Below are 14,561 nucleotides of genomic sequence, written 5' to 3'. Positions count from 1 at the left end.
TGTTTTACCAGACAAATCTTTGTTTTATTGACAGCTTTTATAAAACAGCCACTCTGTTGCTTGTCTTGTGTATGATTCACTTTGCAGGAAAACAATTGATAAAACATTTTTTTCAAGAACATACATGCTTAAACACTTGAGTCTCTGTCTGTTTGTCTGTTTGTCTGCCTCCCTCTCTCTCTCTCTCTCTCACACACACACACACACACACACTCAAGTTGCAGTTGGGTGTCAGGTGTCTCCATTCACTTCTCTCCTGCCACTCCCTTTTTATTTTTATTTTTTAAGACAATGCCTCTTATTGAATGTGGTGCTCACCGACTGGCTTGACTGGTGAGTTCCAAGTTTAGTCAGGGCCCCTGTTGGCTGAGTATCTTACATACTCATCTTTCCTGGTGCTCACAAGGGTTCCGTCATCTCCCTGGGACCCCAGGGACAAGCACGGAGGCAGTGTTCTCTGTGGTCTGCCCTCCGCCCTCTGAGTTGCCCTCCCTCTGACCCCTAGGCACCCAACTCATTTTCCCAAAGTGCACCCTTCCATGGTGGCCCAGCGGCAGAGGTGGAGGTGGAAACTCCTCTGGGTTGTGTACTTTCTATCTGTCTGGTTCATGGGGTTGCAGTTAAGACCTTCTAGCAGAATCTTCTGAGGCTTCCAAATAGCCATTTTCCTCTTTTACTACAGCAGGTGACTATTCATCCTGGCACTTGGCCACTCAAATGGACATGACATTTCCAAGGCTCCCCTACTGGCCGGTGTAGCTCTGGGATTATAATGGAATAGGAAAAGGGTGGAGAGACGGCCAAAGTGCCAGCCATATGACAGCTTTGAGGAATATCCCAACGAAGTAGGCTCCCCACCCCAATCCTCCACCTTCTTTAGAACAAAAACATCTGGAGCTCCATTTCAGGCTGCATGATCTCAGGTATAGTGGCCACACCTGTTGGTACTCCAGAACAGACAGAGATGCCCAAGGGGTCCATGGAGCAGAGTTGCTAGGCAGCACAGTGCTTTCTAGCTACATCCAGCTGTTCAGTCCAGGGGGAGAAGGTCTAGTTTCCAAATCATTTGATCCCTTGTCATCCTGCTTTACTGTGACCAGCAGACAACTTAGGCTTAATGGACGCAGCTCCTAAGACTGTATGTGAGGGGTCCTTTGCCTGTTGAGCCTGTACTGTTCCCAGCAGCAGCTCCGCGTGGCCCCAGAAGGGAAGCTCTCAGCCACATCCTTTCTCTGATGGGATTGTGACTTTTTCAGTTGCTCCAAACATTACCAGAGCAAAAAGTGACATCGAATTACAGTGACAGACACTTGAAAGAATGATCAAAGAAACCACCAAAGTATTGCTGGGCCAGCAGATTGCCAGGGAGCAAGCAAGCAGGAAGAGATGGCCCATCATCCTCTGGGAAAAGGGGCCCAACCACAGCCCCTCATGGAAAATTCTCCAAGTCCAAAAGGACGTTCCTCTCAGAATAGGAGAAGGGACAAACAGGGCTGGGCAGATTAGAGTGTCAGATCTTTGCCCTTGACCCTGACCTTGACCCTTGACCCTGCCTACAAATGGGTTGTTTTCCAACATGGCTGAGCTCATGGATTTCGAGCCTTGGATTTCTACTGACTACAACTCTCACTTCCTTCTTAAAAGTTGGCAGAAACAGTGGGTTGGAAAGTAGAATCAAGCATCTATGATTTACTAGTGTTTGCAGTCGGGATGTAATCGGAACATTTAGAACAAGTGTTGTTTCAGATTATACAGACAAAAGTGGTTTTTAGTTTCTTCCTTACACTTTTCTGCATTGCCCAATTCTTCCATGATAAATATGCACTCCTTCTATCATTAGACTATATTTATTTTTTAGATATGTATGTGTGCACATGCATGATGTGTAAGTCTATGACATGTTTGTGCACATGTCTTATTATGTATATGGAGGTCATAGGACAGCTTTTGAGAGTCAGCTCTCTCTTTTCACTGTGGGTTCCAGTGACTGAGCTCAGGCCAACAGGTTTTTGTGGCAAGCAGTTTTATCCACTCAGTCATCTTGCTAGCCTGAAAGAATTTATATATTTATTTATAATTAGATGTATTTTATTTTATTTTTTATGTGTATAGGTGTTTGCCTGCATGAAGTCTGTATACCTTGGGTGGGTTTAGTGTTCTCAGAGGCTAGAAAAGGCCATTAGATCCATTGGAAGTGGAGTTATAGGAGGTTGTAAGCCTCCCTGGTCCTGGGAGGAACCAGGATCAATGGAAGAGCAGCCAGTGTCTTCTCAATCACTGAGTTATGTCTCCAGCGCCCCCCCCCAAAATATTTATTTTTAAAAATAAATATTCTGCCTGGCATTGGTGACACACGCCTTTAATCTCAGCACTTGGGAGGCAGAGGCAGACAGATAGCTGTGAGTTCTAGGCCAGCCTGGTCTACAAAGCAAGTCCAGGATAGTCAAGGCTACACAGAGAAACTCTGTCTCAATAAATAAATAAATAAATAAATAAATAAGTTAATAAATAAATATTCTATTGAGTTTGATGAGGAGCACCATGAAAAAAAAGTTCTTTGTTTTGCTGATCTGGCTCACGGGAGCCGCCATGTACTATACTCCCAAACGCACTTCCTGCTAGCTGCCTTGCACATCACGGGAGTCAGTCTGGTTAAGTGCGAGGCAGGGGGTGTGTGTGTGGGTCTCTGGTACATAGCTGCCGAGAACTGGCAAAGTCTCCACCACTAGTGCTGCAGCCTGGTGCTTCCTGCCAGGAACCACACCGTAGTGTTCCAGCTCATACTGTGTCTTTACACATTGCCCTCGGAAGAAAATCTCTACGGAGCCATGCCAGTGTGGGCTTTCTCACCGAGGTGGCAAGGACACTGGGCTGACAAACAGATCATGGGCTCTGGGGGAGCTGTACAGCCTGGCTGGGCCTTCCCTTGTCCTAATCGGGCCTACAGCTAAATATATTTCACCCTTCGCAACGGCTGCTAAAACTTACGGCCCATCAGATCCAGGGTTATCGCAACTAGACATCATCATCAAGTACCGAAGGTGAGCAAACTTGATGGTTTTCTTCATTTCCCAAACCCAGATCTTGGAGTCAACACAGAATTAGAATTGCGTTAGCAAAGACAGGCCAGCCTTTGGTATTAACGGCAAATAGACGCCAAACTCAAACTACAGTAGTGTCATTGTAAACATTAGCCAGTACCCAGGCAAACGAATCCACATCAGGGTGCACAGGGGAGCCAGAATGCCCATCGGTGGCTGGTGGAGGAAGTGCGGGTATCTTGGCATCTTTTGTGCCAGAAACTTGGTTTCTTGATCTATTCTAATGTAACACACACTCGAGCAAAGCAGGCATGTTCCTTCCCCCATAGCCTGCTGGGAATTCAGCCCAGGTGTTGAGAATGTCCATCAAGTACCACTGAGCCCACACATATAGCATGTAGGTCTGGGTTTTTGTTTTGTTTATTTGGAGGGGTTGGTTTGTTTTGCTTTGTTTTTGAGACAAGATCTCACCATGCAGCCCAGGCTAGCCTGGAGCTTATTATATAGCCCATGCTGGCTCCAATTCTTGATTCTCTGGTCTCTACCTCCCTTACGCCGAGATTACAGGCATGTACCATCATATCTGATTTATGCATGAGTGTGTGTGTGTGTGCACACGTGCACACACATACATGCACACGTGTATGAATCATGGTACTGGTTTTTGTGTGTGTGACAGGCCAGAGATCAGCCTTGAACTCTTCTTCAGGAGCAGTCCATCTTTATTTTGGAGACAAGACCTCTCTCACATGTACGTAGGGCTCACTGGGTGTGCTATACTGACTGGCCAGCAAGTCTTAGAAAGCTGTCTGCTCCCGCCACCCTCCTGCTGGGATTTCAGGTAAGTACCACCATGCCCAGCTTGGTCTTCAGGCTTCCTTGGCAAGCACTTCACCAGCTGAACTCTCCTCCTTGTCCTCAGACCTGGTTTTAAATACAAGAAGATTTTGACTGGAGCTATTCACGGGTGGCCGTGTAGCCTGTAGCATACTAGAATAGTAACACGGTAGAAACGCACACTATTAAAAACAGCAGAGAGGCTGGGGAGAAGGCTCAGTCAGCAAATGCTTGCTGTGCAAACATCGGCTCAGTCCTCAGTACCCATAGAAAATTTGTGCAATTGGCCTCCTAAAGGCTGCCACAATCATGATAAGCAGGGAAAGACTGGGAAACTACACCAAAGCAGACCTGGCAGGTACGCTTTAAACTCAAATCGGGGCCCTGGTGAGAAGGCTGGAGCTGAGAGGGATATTCATAGGGAGAGCGGGTGGAACTTGCCGACACCTATTACATGTCTGAGGTTGGTTCCTCACTTCATGAATGCACCCTAAAAACGTAAGACACGGGTGGCAGGAGAACCTGCTGTAACTTTTCTGTAAGCCTTGAACTGTTTCTAAATAATCATTTTATTAAAAAGTGGAAGCCCTGATGAAAGCTTTATTGATGAGCAGTTTTCCTCTGAGGCTTCACTATAATTTCCTTGTGTTTTCTCATGGCTGTCAAGTTGCCCTGAGCTCTGCCTTCCTCTAAGTAGAGTGCCCTTGGGAGAGATATTTGCTCAGGTTGCTAGCTGCCACTTGCCAGCCTCAGAGTTAGAGTGCTGACCTGCTGCATGCACGTACAGATGCTAAAAGGAGCTTAACTTCCACATGCTTGCAAAACCCATCCGTGCCCACAGCCCAGCACTCTGCCCAGGGGTCACTGTTGACTCAATCCTGATTGCACCCGACTGCCACTCAACATCCAGAATGGTACTGAGTCCGTGGGGGGCCTTGATTCGGTATAAAGTGACAAATACTTGGGGAAGTCACCAACTATGACTCATGGGAAAATTCAGCTAAAAAAATAAAATAATAAAATGGTAGTGGCTGACTCAGAATTTCTTTAACAGTGTTGTCTTCCTGCCTTCTCGGAAAGTTTTTTCAAGGCAGTTTATGTGGCTGGCTCGTCCTCATCCCTCAGACCTTAGCTCAAACACAACATCATCTCCCCTAGATGGAGCTGGGCTGAGATGTTTGAAAATATCATGGACCAATATATTTTCAAACATCTAATTCCATCCCCTCTCTACCAATCCTTTTCTCTTATTTCCTCCTTTAAACCAATTGGCCTTTAATTCTTTCTGCTTTCTTTTTTTCTTTTTATTCTCTGTGTAGCCTTTGCTGTCAGGACTCTCACTTTGTAGACCAGGCTGGCCTCGAACTCACAGAGATTCACCAGCCTCTGCCTCCCGAGTGCTAGGATTAAAGGCGTGAGCCACCTCACCACCTGGCTTCTTTCTGCTTTCTTAGCCAGCGAGAAAACAAATTTTTGATTATGAGCTTAAGATTTTCTGTCTTTTTTCTTTTCTTTTTTTTCCCCCCTTTCCTTTCTTTTTATTTTGAGATATTATCTCATGTAGCCAGGTCAGCTTCGAACTCGCTGTATAGCAGAGGACCTTAAAACTTCGCTTCTCCTGCCTGCACCTCACAAGTGCTAAGGTTATAGGTGCAGCTCCCCACATCCAGGCCCTCAAACGTTAACATCTGAAAAGGTAAATTACCCAGTACCCAAGAAGCTCAAAGATACCCTGTGCTGAGCGCCCTGTCTCTTCTGCCCTCCCTCGCCCCCACCCCACCCCCCACCCCCGTCATCCTGTCAGTCTGACTGAAAGAGCAGAAGTCTCAGAGATTTTTAATGTCCCCTTGTGGCTATATGCTCCTATATGACAGTGACATATGCCACAGTGCAAAATGGCAATGGCAGCCCTCAGCGTGGCGAGATGCCAGCTGAGGAGAGAGAGCCTACTGATAGTTTGCTGCTCTGTGGAGGAGTCTGGGATCCGGGAGGCCTGTACTGATCTGCCACTCTACTGCTGACCTATGTGGCTAACTCATTTCTCACTGCATTCCCTAGGTCTGCATTCAACACATTAAAGAAGACATAAGAAGTGTGTGTGTGTGTGTGTGTGTGTGTGTGTGTGTGTGTGTGTGCAAGTGTTGTAAGTGTTGTATTTGTATTTGCTTCCAGACACTCTAGAACTTGCTAGAACCCTCAGCCCCCACCCTCTCCAGCCTGGGATGACTGTCCAGGCCTTTCACCAGCATTCTCAACTCCCACATACCTTTGACTTTCTATAACTTTTCATCACTCTACAGTTTTCTTCAGAACTGTTAAAGCAACAGAATTATATGGAAGGAGCTCTGAGGCCTCTTAGCTATGAGGCTCTCTGGTGGCCTTGCAGTCTCACCACAGCACTCCTCCTAGGTCCTTTCACCTTACCCTTGAGAATGCAGGCAACACCTGCATCTGTCCCCCAGCAGGGACAAGTGCCTGCATCCTAACCTTTCACACCTGCAGAACTCCTTCTACATCAGAGGAAGTGACGTCATGTTCCATCTCCTGTTTTCTGTCTTCCATCTCTATTTTCTAGCACCCTTCCCTTTCAGACTGTGAACACAGTCAGACCTTCCCATCCTAAGCAAATAGCAGCAAATTCTAGTTCCAAAAGCCTATGGTGCCAGGGTTGGGACAAATGGCCGCCAGTGCTGTGTAGACACTTCCTCTTATGGCTTAGCCACCTGACTGGTTTCCCTGAATTAGATCTCTTCCTTCTTCAGTCTAATTCACACACTGCTGCCACGTGAATCCCAAAACACCCTTCTGAATGTACTGCCCCCTGACCGGACACAACCCTCTTTAGAGTTTATGCATGTTCTTTTTATTTTTTTTTTTTTTTATTTTTTTTGTTTTTCAAAACAGGGTTTCTCTATGTAGCCCTGGCTGTCCTAGGCTCGCTTTGTAGACCAGGCTGGCCTTGAATTCACAGCGATCTGCCTGCCTCTGCCTCCCAAGTGCTGGAATCAAAGGCGTGCGCCACCACCCCGGCTTTTATGCACGTTCTTAACCAGTCTTTCCTTCTGCGTCAAAAGGGCAGCTTGTCTTCACCGTCCTTTCACAGGAGTCTTCTCCTCTGCACCACCCTCTTGCTGGCCTTTCCCACCATTTATGTTAATTCTCTTCTTATTTCTTGTGTTTCCCATAGCAGCCCACGCTGTCCTTACAGCCCCACTAACGGCACACAGGGTGCCACTGGCTCGCCGCCCGGCTCTAGTCACCTCAGGACTTGCAGCCTCGCTGGTGTGGGTCTGTGAATATCACAGTGCACATCTGTACAAGCCTCTCTCTGATTAGCACCATTTCTTTCTTATTATGATAATTAACCTGCACAGATAACAGAGCTTTGACGCAGAGGGTGAGTTACTAAAGGTGACACGCCCTGCATCAAAGGCACAGAAGGCAAAGGCAAACGGACTGTTCCTGTCCTACCTGGTAGAGCCTGGGGTTGCTATAAATATTGTGCCAGACTTGGTCGCTGTTGCACGGATGCAGAGCCAGAGAAGTTGTGAAAGATGGCTGATGCGGAGCCATAGTCACTGTCTTTGCAGCATGATCTTGGAGCGCTTGCATGACTTGCACAGGGTCGGACATCTTATGTAGAGAGAAGAGATGGTTAGTAGACACAAAAGGCCTGCTTCTTTTTCCATAACAAATATATTTTTAACTCACTGGTTTGTTTGTTTGTTTATTGTGTGTATGCATGAGAGCGCACTAGAAAAAGTGTGTGTGTGTGTGTGTGTGTGTGTGTGTGTTTGTATAGGTATCACAGCATATGTGTGCAGGTCAGAGGACAACTCCTTCCATTGTGTGAATCCAGGGCATCAAACTCAAGCTGTCAGGCTTAGAGGCAAGCGCCTCTACCTACTGAGCCATCTCTCTGGCCCATGGACCCCTTCTCTTCAGCAAGAATCTGAAAGGAGCCTTAAGTGGAACTTCGTTCCGTCAAACACATTAGGGCTGAGGAAATAGCATCATAGAGTGCTTGTCTACCATGCATGTATTTATAGGGTCCCTCTCCAGCACCATGTGACCCTGCCATGGTGGCCCACGCCTTTAATCTCAGCACTCAGGAGGCAGAGGCAGGAGGATCGCTGTGAGTTCGAGGCCAGCCTGGTCTACAAAGTGAGTCCAGGACAGCCAAGGCTACACAGAAGAGACCCTGTCTCAGAAAAAAAAAAAAAATTAAATTAAGCTTGGACATTACAGTCACCCAATCCATTCATCCATTTGACCACATATAATTTCAGATATACAGGCCAGCTTACTTTAAGTTCAAAGGAAGCCTCTGAGACAACATCAGATAGCACTCTCTCAAGTGTTGCACCAGTGAAAAGAGAAACTCCAATCAGCTCTGGGTGCAACTCTGTCCTCTGTTAGGAAGCAGGAGATGGAGAGGGTGGTGGCAGGATGGCATGAGGCCAGCCCATGCTCCTGAAGGAGGGCAGCCCATGTTCCTGAAGGAGGCCATCCTATGCTCCTGAAGAAGGCCAGCCCATGCTCCTGAAGGAGGCCAGCCCATGCTCCTGAAGGGTGAGGCTAGCCGATGTTCCTGAAGGGCGAGGCTAGCCCATGCTCCTGAAGAAGGCCAGCCCATGCTCCTGAAAGACACAGACCTGAACCCATTTCCCTGTCTTTTCCACCTGAACAACCCATGCGAACTTGACAGCAACACCAATGACATCTTTTCCTGGATTGCTATAAAATGCCCAGCATGCAACAGTTGAATAAACAGCCCTTCTCTTCAAGACATAAAGAACTAAATAATGGTCCCAAAACCTACCTACCGTTTCAATGACCTGCATACTACTGTGTCATTTTAATATCACAGAGAATTCAAAAGATAATTTATTCCAATCCTGTCAAAATCCCAGAGACATGTCTTGCAAGTTTAAAAAAAAAAAAAAAAAAAAAAAAAAAAAAAATCATTGTAAAGTTCACATGGACTATCAAGGAACCCCCAAGAGACAAATAATTTTGAAAAAGAACAAGACTATAGGACTCTTACTCCCTGAGTCAAAAAAGTATTACAAATAAATAGCCATCAAAATAGTGTGGCCTTGGCATAAGGGCAGACTACAGGTTGATGGAGCCCAGAGCTAAACACCAAGACCACTACCTGGGAAAAGATACTGACTGCCTTAATGATGTGGGAAAAACCACACAGCCACATGCAGAATGGTGACATTTCTTCTTGTATGCAGAAGCTTGCTTCAAATGAATTACAGAAAAAAGTTAAGCCTTGAAAGTACAAAACTCCCAGATGTTAGCTTCATAATCATGGATTTGGCAACTTTTTTTGTGAGTTACACTTTAAAAAGATTTCTTTTATTAAGTATTTGAGTGTTTTACCTGCACATATGTCTGTGTACCACATGTGTGTCTGGTGGCCCTGGAGGTCAGAGTCGTCGGATGCCCCCTGGAACTGGAGTTCCCAATGGCTGTGAGCCACCATGGAGGGACCGGGAAACAAACCCTGGTCTATTGCAAAAGCAATCTACGCTTCAACTACTGCACCACCTCTCCAGAGCCAGGGCTGGGTTTTGTTTGTTTTTTGTTTTGTTTTGTCTTGTTTTTACTATTGGGATTTTGTTTGTTGATTATTTGTTAGTTTGTTTGGGTTTTTGTTTTTTTTTGTTTTTTGTTTTTTGTTTTTTTTGATGCCCAATGTCAGAGGTGGGGGTAAAAACTGAAAATGGCACTCCATCAAACTAAAAAACTTTTGTGACTCAAAGGATATATAAATGAAACAAGGAAGTAGCCTATAAGTAAAGAAAAATACTTCCCAGTCATTTATCTGATAAAGAAAATAGAATATATAAGCAAAATAGCACATATAAAGAGCTCTTAGAATCTAACGACATAACGTAATTACTAAATAAATCTAAAGTCAGGGCAAAGGACACTAACAGGCACATCCTCAATATGACAATGCAAACGGCCAAGAAGCTTATGCAAATGCTCTCCGCATCGCCAGAGGGATGCATACTCCGTCACACCCAGTAGGAAGCCACTACTGAGGAAGGCAGAGAGTAGCCATAGTTGATGAGGGCATTGTAAAACTGAAACCCCTGTCTGCTGTTGTTTGTACTGAAGGGTAACTGCTACAATAAACACCAAAGACTGAAGGTGCAAATAGAATTAACATATGACTCAGCTGTTTTACTTCTGGCTGTACAACCAGAAGAGTCGGAGACAAGACCTCGGGCAGCTGCACACCTGTGCTCACAGCAGTACCCTCAGTGTCCATGAGCTCCATCAACAGGTGCATGAAAAGACCTTAGTATATTCTTACAAGAGATTACTACTCAGCCTTGAAAAAGAAGAAATTTCTTACACATTTTCCAACATGGATGCTCCTCAAAGACATTGTGCTAACTGAAGTAAGCCAGTCATGAAAAGGTTAAAGAATACATGACTAACAGTGAGCCCCCCCCACCCACCCCCATCTGTCCGGATGCCCCGCTGAGTGAAGACTGTGGAAGAATGCTGAGTGAATGTATCAACCGTCAATAAATCACTGTTTAGCCAATCAGCTGGGCAGAAGGACAGGAAGTGGAAGGCGGGACTTTCTGGAGGGGAGGAGAAAAGTTGAATGTTAGAGAGGGAGTTTTTTGTTTTTTTGTTTTTTTGTTTTTGACGGAGGAGGACGGTGGGAACTTGACGTGGACCAGCCCAGGGGTCATAGTGCAAGTGCTTTGAATATATGTGTGTTATAAGGTTTAGAGTAGTTTGTTTAGTTTACATATAGATTAGAATCAGTTCAGACTCTGCCCGGCAAAGTGCTGGCAGCTTTAATGTACGTTCCAGTCCCCTTGTGTCAGTTATTTGCTTTATAGGCAGAACGGATACAAAATACTCTAACTAAAGACTCTCAGAGAGCATCCATGTTGGACTAATATCCACTTATAAGTGAGTATTTATCATGCGTGTCTTTCTGGGTCTGGGTTATCTCACTCATAATGATCATTTCTAGTTCCATCCATTTGCCTACAAATTTCAGGATTTCCCTCTTTTTAATAGCTGAGTAGTATTCCATAGTGTAAATGTACCACAGGTAAGAGTAGTATGGAAGAATGGAGAGATAGAAGGACCCAGAGAGTCCAGGAACCCTACAAGAAGACCATCAAGGCTGGTAGATTTGGACCCAGGGGGCCTGCACAAACTGCTGTACCAACCAAGGACAATGCATGCAGTAAACCTAGACCCCCTGTTCAGATGTAGCCAATGGACAACTCATTCTCCATGGTTGTGGGGAGAGCGGGGACTGCCTCTGACATGAGCTCTGGTGCCCCCTATTTGAGCACTTCCCCTTGGTGAGGAGGCCCAGCAGGCACACAGAGGAAGGGGAAGCAGGCTATCCAGATGAGACCTGATAGGCTGTGGTTATATGGTGGGGGAGGGGTCCCCTTTTGTCACAGGTCTAAGGGAAGGGAATAGGGTCAAAGAGGGAGGGAGGGGTGGAACCAGAAGATACAGGTGAGGGGATAACAATCAGGATGTAATCTGAATAAATTAGGTTTTTAAAATTAAATTCAATTTTAAAAAAAGAATGCATGACTAGACCCCCATCTGAAGTTTCGTCTGAAGAGGAAGTGGGGCGGTTGCCCTGGGAACTGGGAGGAATTGTTGGATGTGAGCAGAGTGTCAGTGCGCTGCAAGATAAGAGTGTTCTGGAGACTCATTGCCCAACAATGTGAGCATGTTTAGCGCTGTTGAACTCTGTACTACACTGGCTAAGACAGTAACTTTCCTCAGAAGTGATCTGCAGCCAGCTTTCCTGTTTCAAATACGAGGAAGTTCAGTTTAAGGAGGCTACCACACAGGGTGCAGGCCTGAGGTGAACACCCAGCATTTTCTCACAGCATTTTTTCTTTTCTTCTTCCTTTTTTAAGACAGGATTTTACTACGTCACCCTGCTGGCCTGAAGTCTCTATGTAGACCAGGCTGGCCTCGAACTCACAGAGATCTGCCATCTACCTTTGCTTCCTGAGTTCTGGGATTAAAAATGTGCATGTACTACCAAACTTGGGGAGTTTTTAATTCTCTCCTGAAAGGTAGCTGTATTTTTAAAGTTTGCTGGTTAAATTAGAAAGTTCTAAATAAGAGATCAGTTTGGGAAAGACTGTAAGCTTTGTCACAGGTAGAAGTAGTCTTGGCAGGCTTTACCTCATGAATACCTTGTGACAGACTGAGTGGAGCCATCCTGGGCCTGGAATTCAGGAAGCAGACCAGGGGACTCCACCTGGACTATTGTTTTTCTAATCAATCCTCAATGGGAGAAGGAGACCACCCTTGCACGTGACTCAGGCAAGCAACTCAGGCAGGCGGAAAGGAGAGAGCTGCAGCAGGTTCAGACCAGGCTTGAGCGCATGTGGATCAGCAAACAGGCTGGACCAGCATGCAGGCCAGAGACACCTAAGGACCCGTCCCATGGAACGGATACCGAAAGGCTCACTCTTTTTTCCCTTTAACCTTTTCCCCTCTTGTGTAAGCTAGTTGGGTTGTATAATAAAGTTTAATTGTTAAGAAACAGAGCCTACAGATCAGAGTCTCAGGGGACCCAACAGCCTCTCCTGGCCTCCATGGCATCAGATATACCAATGGTGCATAGATACCATGCAAGTAAAACAAAACTAAATTTCTTAAAATGTAAAGAAAAAAAAGCTGAAAAATAAAGTTTTTATAGTAAATCATGTCAATGAGTTGTTTGTTTTTCAAACAAAGAAAACCTCTTTTCTTTTTCTTTCTTTTTTTTTTTTTTTTTTTTTTAGGATGGCGTTCGGCCAGCCTCTGACCTGTAACAGAACATGGCTATTTTCTCACCTTCAAAAACTCTGACTGGAGTCGCATTAGCTCATCTATTCTCTTCCGTTCCCTGAGTCTGGTCAACATCTTCTTCTGCCAAGGATCACATTTCGGCTTGACCTAAGGGATGAATACGTTCATGCGTCTCAATAAAAGCCACACAGAAAAAGATCTGAGGACCTGCCCTGCTGGAAGGTTTGCTGGGGCGTGTGAGGCCTTGGGAAGGGTCCACACGGGTCCCAGACCTGTAGAAGGAGCCAGCAGTTCCTGTTGGCACTTGGCCTATGCCACACAGGAGTTCCCATCTGGACTAGACCATGCAGCCCACAAGCAGGAAGGAGCCTAGTACCACCAGCCCAGGTACATCATCTTGACAGAGCAGAGGGGAACAGAGTGCTGAGGACCACACACTTAAAGTCTCATCTTTCCTATTAAGACACTGCATCATCTCTAAACTTAGCTCTCTGGCTATAAGTGACATCATCAACATTGCTGATAATTCTCAAATTCATCTCTCAGCTCAAATACCTACACTCAGCTTTCTATCTGCAGACTGCCTGTGGCCACGAATAGCTATGACACAAAGAGATAAACTTACTTAAAAGCAGATTTGTTTTTGTAACTCAATTGTACAGTTCCCATGCACAGACTCTGTAGATGACAACGCCATGTTTTAGTGTCAAAAGACTGGACACTCCTGCCTGTTCTGCCCAAGTTCTTCCTTAATATCTATGTTTGGAGGTTAATTCTAACACAGAGGGTCTGTCCCACCTACACTGACTGCCTGAGTTCAAGCCCTGGAAAGAGAAAAAAATCTTTGGTTCCTTTCTTTTTTTCAGACAGCTCTTCAGGATGGACTGTGTCTCCAAAATTCATGTTTAACCCACTCTTCAATGCGATGCTATAGCCAAGTGAGACTTTGGAGGGGATAGTTCGTGACAGTAGAACCCTCATGAATCAACTGCTCATAAGAGGTCTGAGACTCCTGTGTGTCCCTCCCGCCCTGTAAGGGAATAATGGCAAAAGGTCAGTGGTCTGTAGTCTAGAAGAATGTTCTTTTGTCAGATCCCAGCCATGCTGGCAGGCAGACCTGCTCAGCTTCTAGAAATGTAAAAAGCAAAGTTACTCTGCTTACTATCTACGCAGTTCAGTGTGCTTTGTCAATGCAGCCCTGAATTAACAGCAAAAGCAACAAATCATATCAGACTTTCCTTTCAGAGTTTGGTTCCCAGCACACACATCAGGCAGTTTACATCTGCCTATAGCTCAAGTCCCAGGGGGGATCTGATGCTCTCTTCTGACCTGTGGCGGTCATTGCCAGCCTGTGGTCATATATGGGCACACACACATGCATAGTCTCTCTCACACACACACACACACACACACACACACACACACACTACATTGTATATATTTAACCTCTAAAAAGCAACTCCCTTCCTTAATATTACAATCAATCCTTATCAAACAATGATTTTATATGTTCAATCTTGCCTACTCATTAAAATGTATTTGTGACCCCAGTGTCAGTCATAGTCACTCATGGATAGGCACGGGGTTGGGGACAGTGGACACATTCCCAGCCAATGTGGAACAAGGCAACATTCTGCCTTATGGCACTATAAACAAGTGTCCCTATTGTTTTTTGTTTAGTCACGCATATTGTCCCTTTTTTTTTTCCACCATCGGTGAAAATAGTCCTGAAACAGAATCCTAAAGTGCTGGCTATGTCTCAGGTCCCTCACTAGAGGGTGTGACACAGTCTCTGGAGAAGATGACCATCATTCACACGGCGTTCTAGAGCTTCTGATCATGAACTTCAATGTTTAGGACTCA

General features: G+C 45.5%; 1 protein-coding gene across 1 annotated transcript in view; it reads right to left on the bottom strand.

Moving 5' to 3' along the window:
* Nucleotides 1-14,561, bottom strand: part of LOC127205081 (uncharacterized) — a 176,460-nt gene that overhangs the window by 116,931 nt on the left and 44,968 nt on the right. The window contains exons 10-11 of the mRNA XM_051164240.1: nucleotides 12,744-12,845; nucleotides 7,350-7,511 (exon numbers count right to left, since the gene is read on the bottom strand). Coding sequence (XP_051020197.1) covers nucleotides 7,350-7,511; nucleotides 12,744-12,845 — 264 coding nt within the window. The remainder of the gene's footprint in view (nucleotides 1-7,349; nucleotides 7,512-12,743; nucleotides 12,846-14,561) is intronic.

This window comes from Acomys russatus, chromosome 21 (assembly GCF_903995435.1).
Source record: "Acomys russatus chromosome 21, mAcoRus1.1, whole genome shotgun sequence".
Lineage (NCBI taxonomy): Eukaryota > Metazoa > Chordata > Mammalia > Rodentia > Muridae > Acomys > Acomys russatus.
The sequence above is the reverse complement of the archived record's forward strand: the minus strand, read 5'-3'. Positions and strand labels throughout refer to the sequence as shown.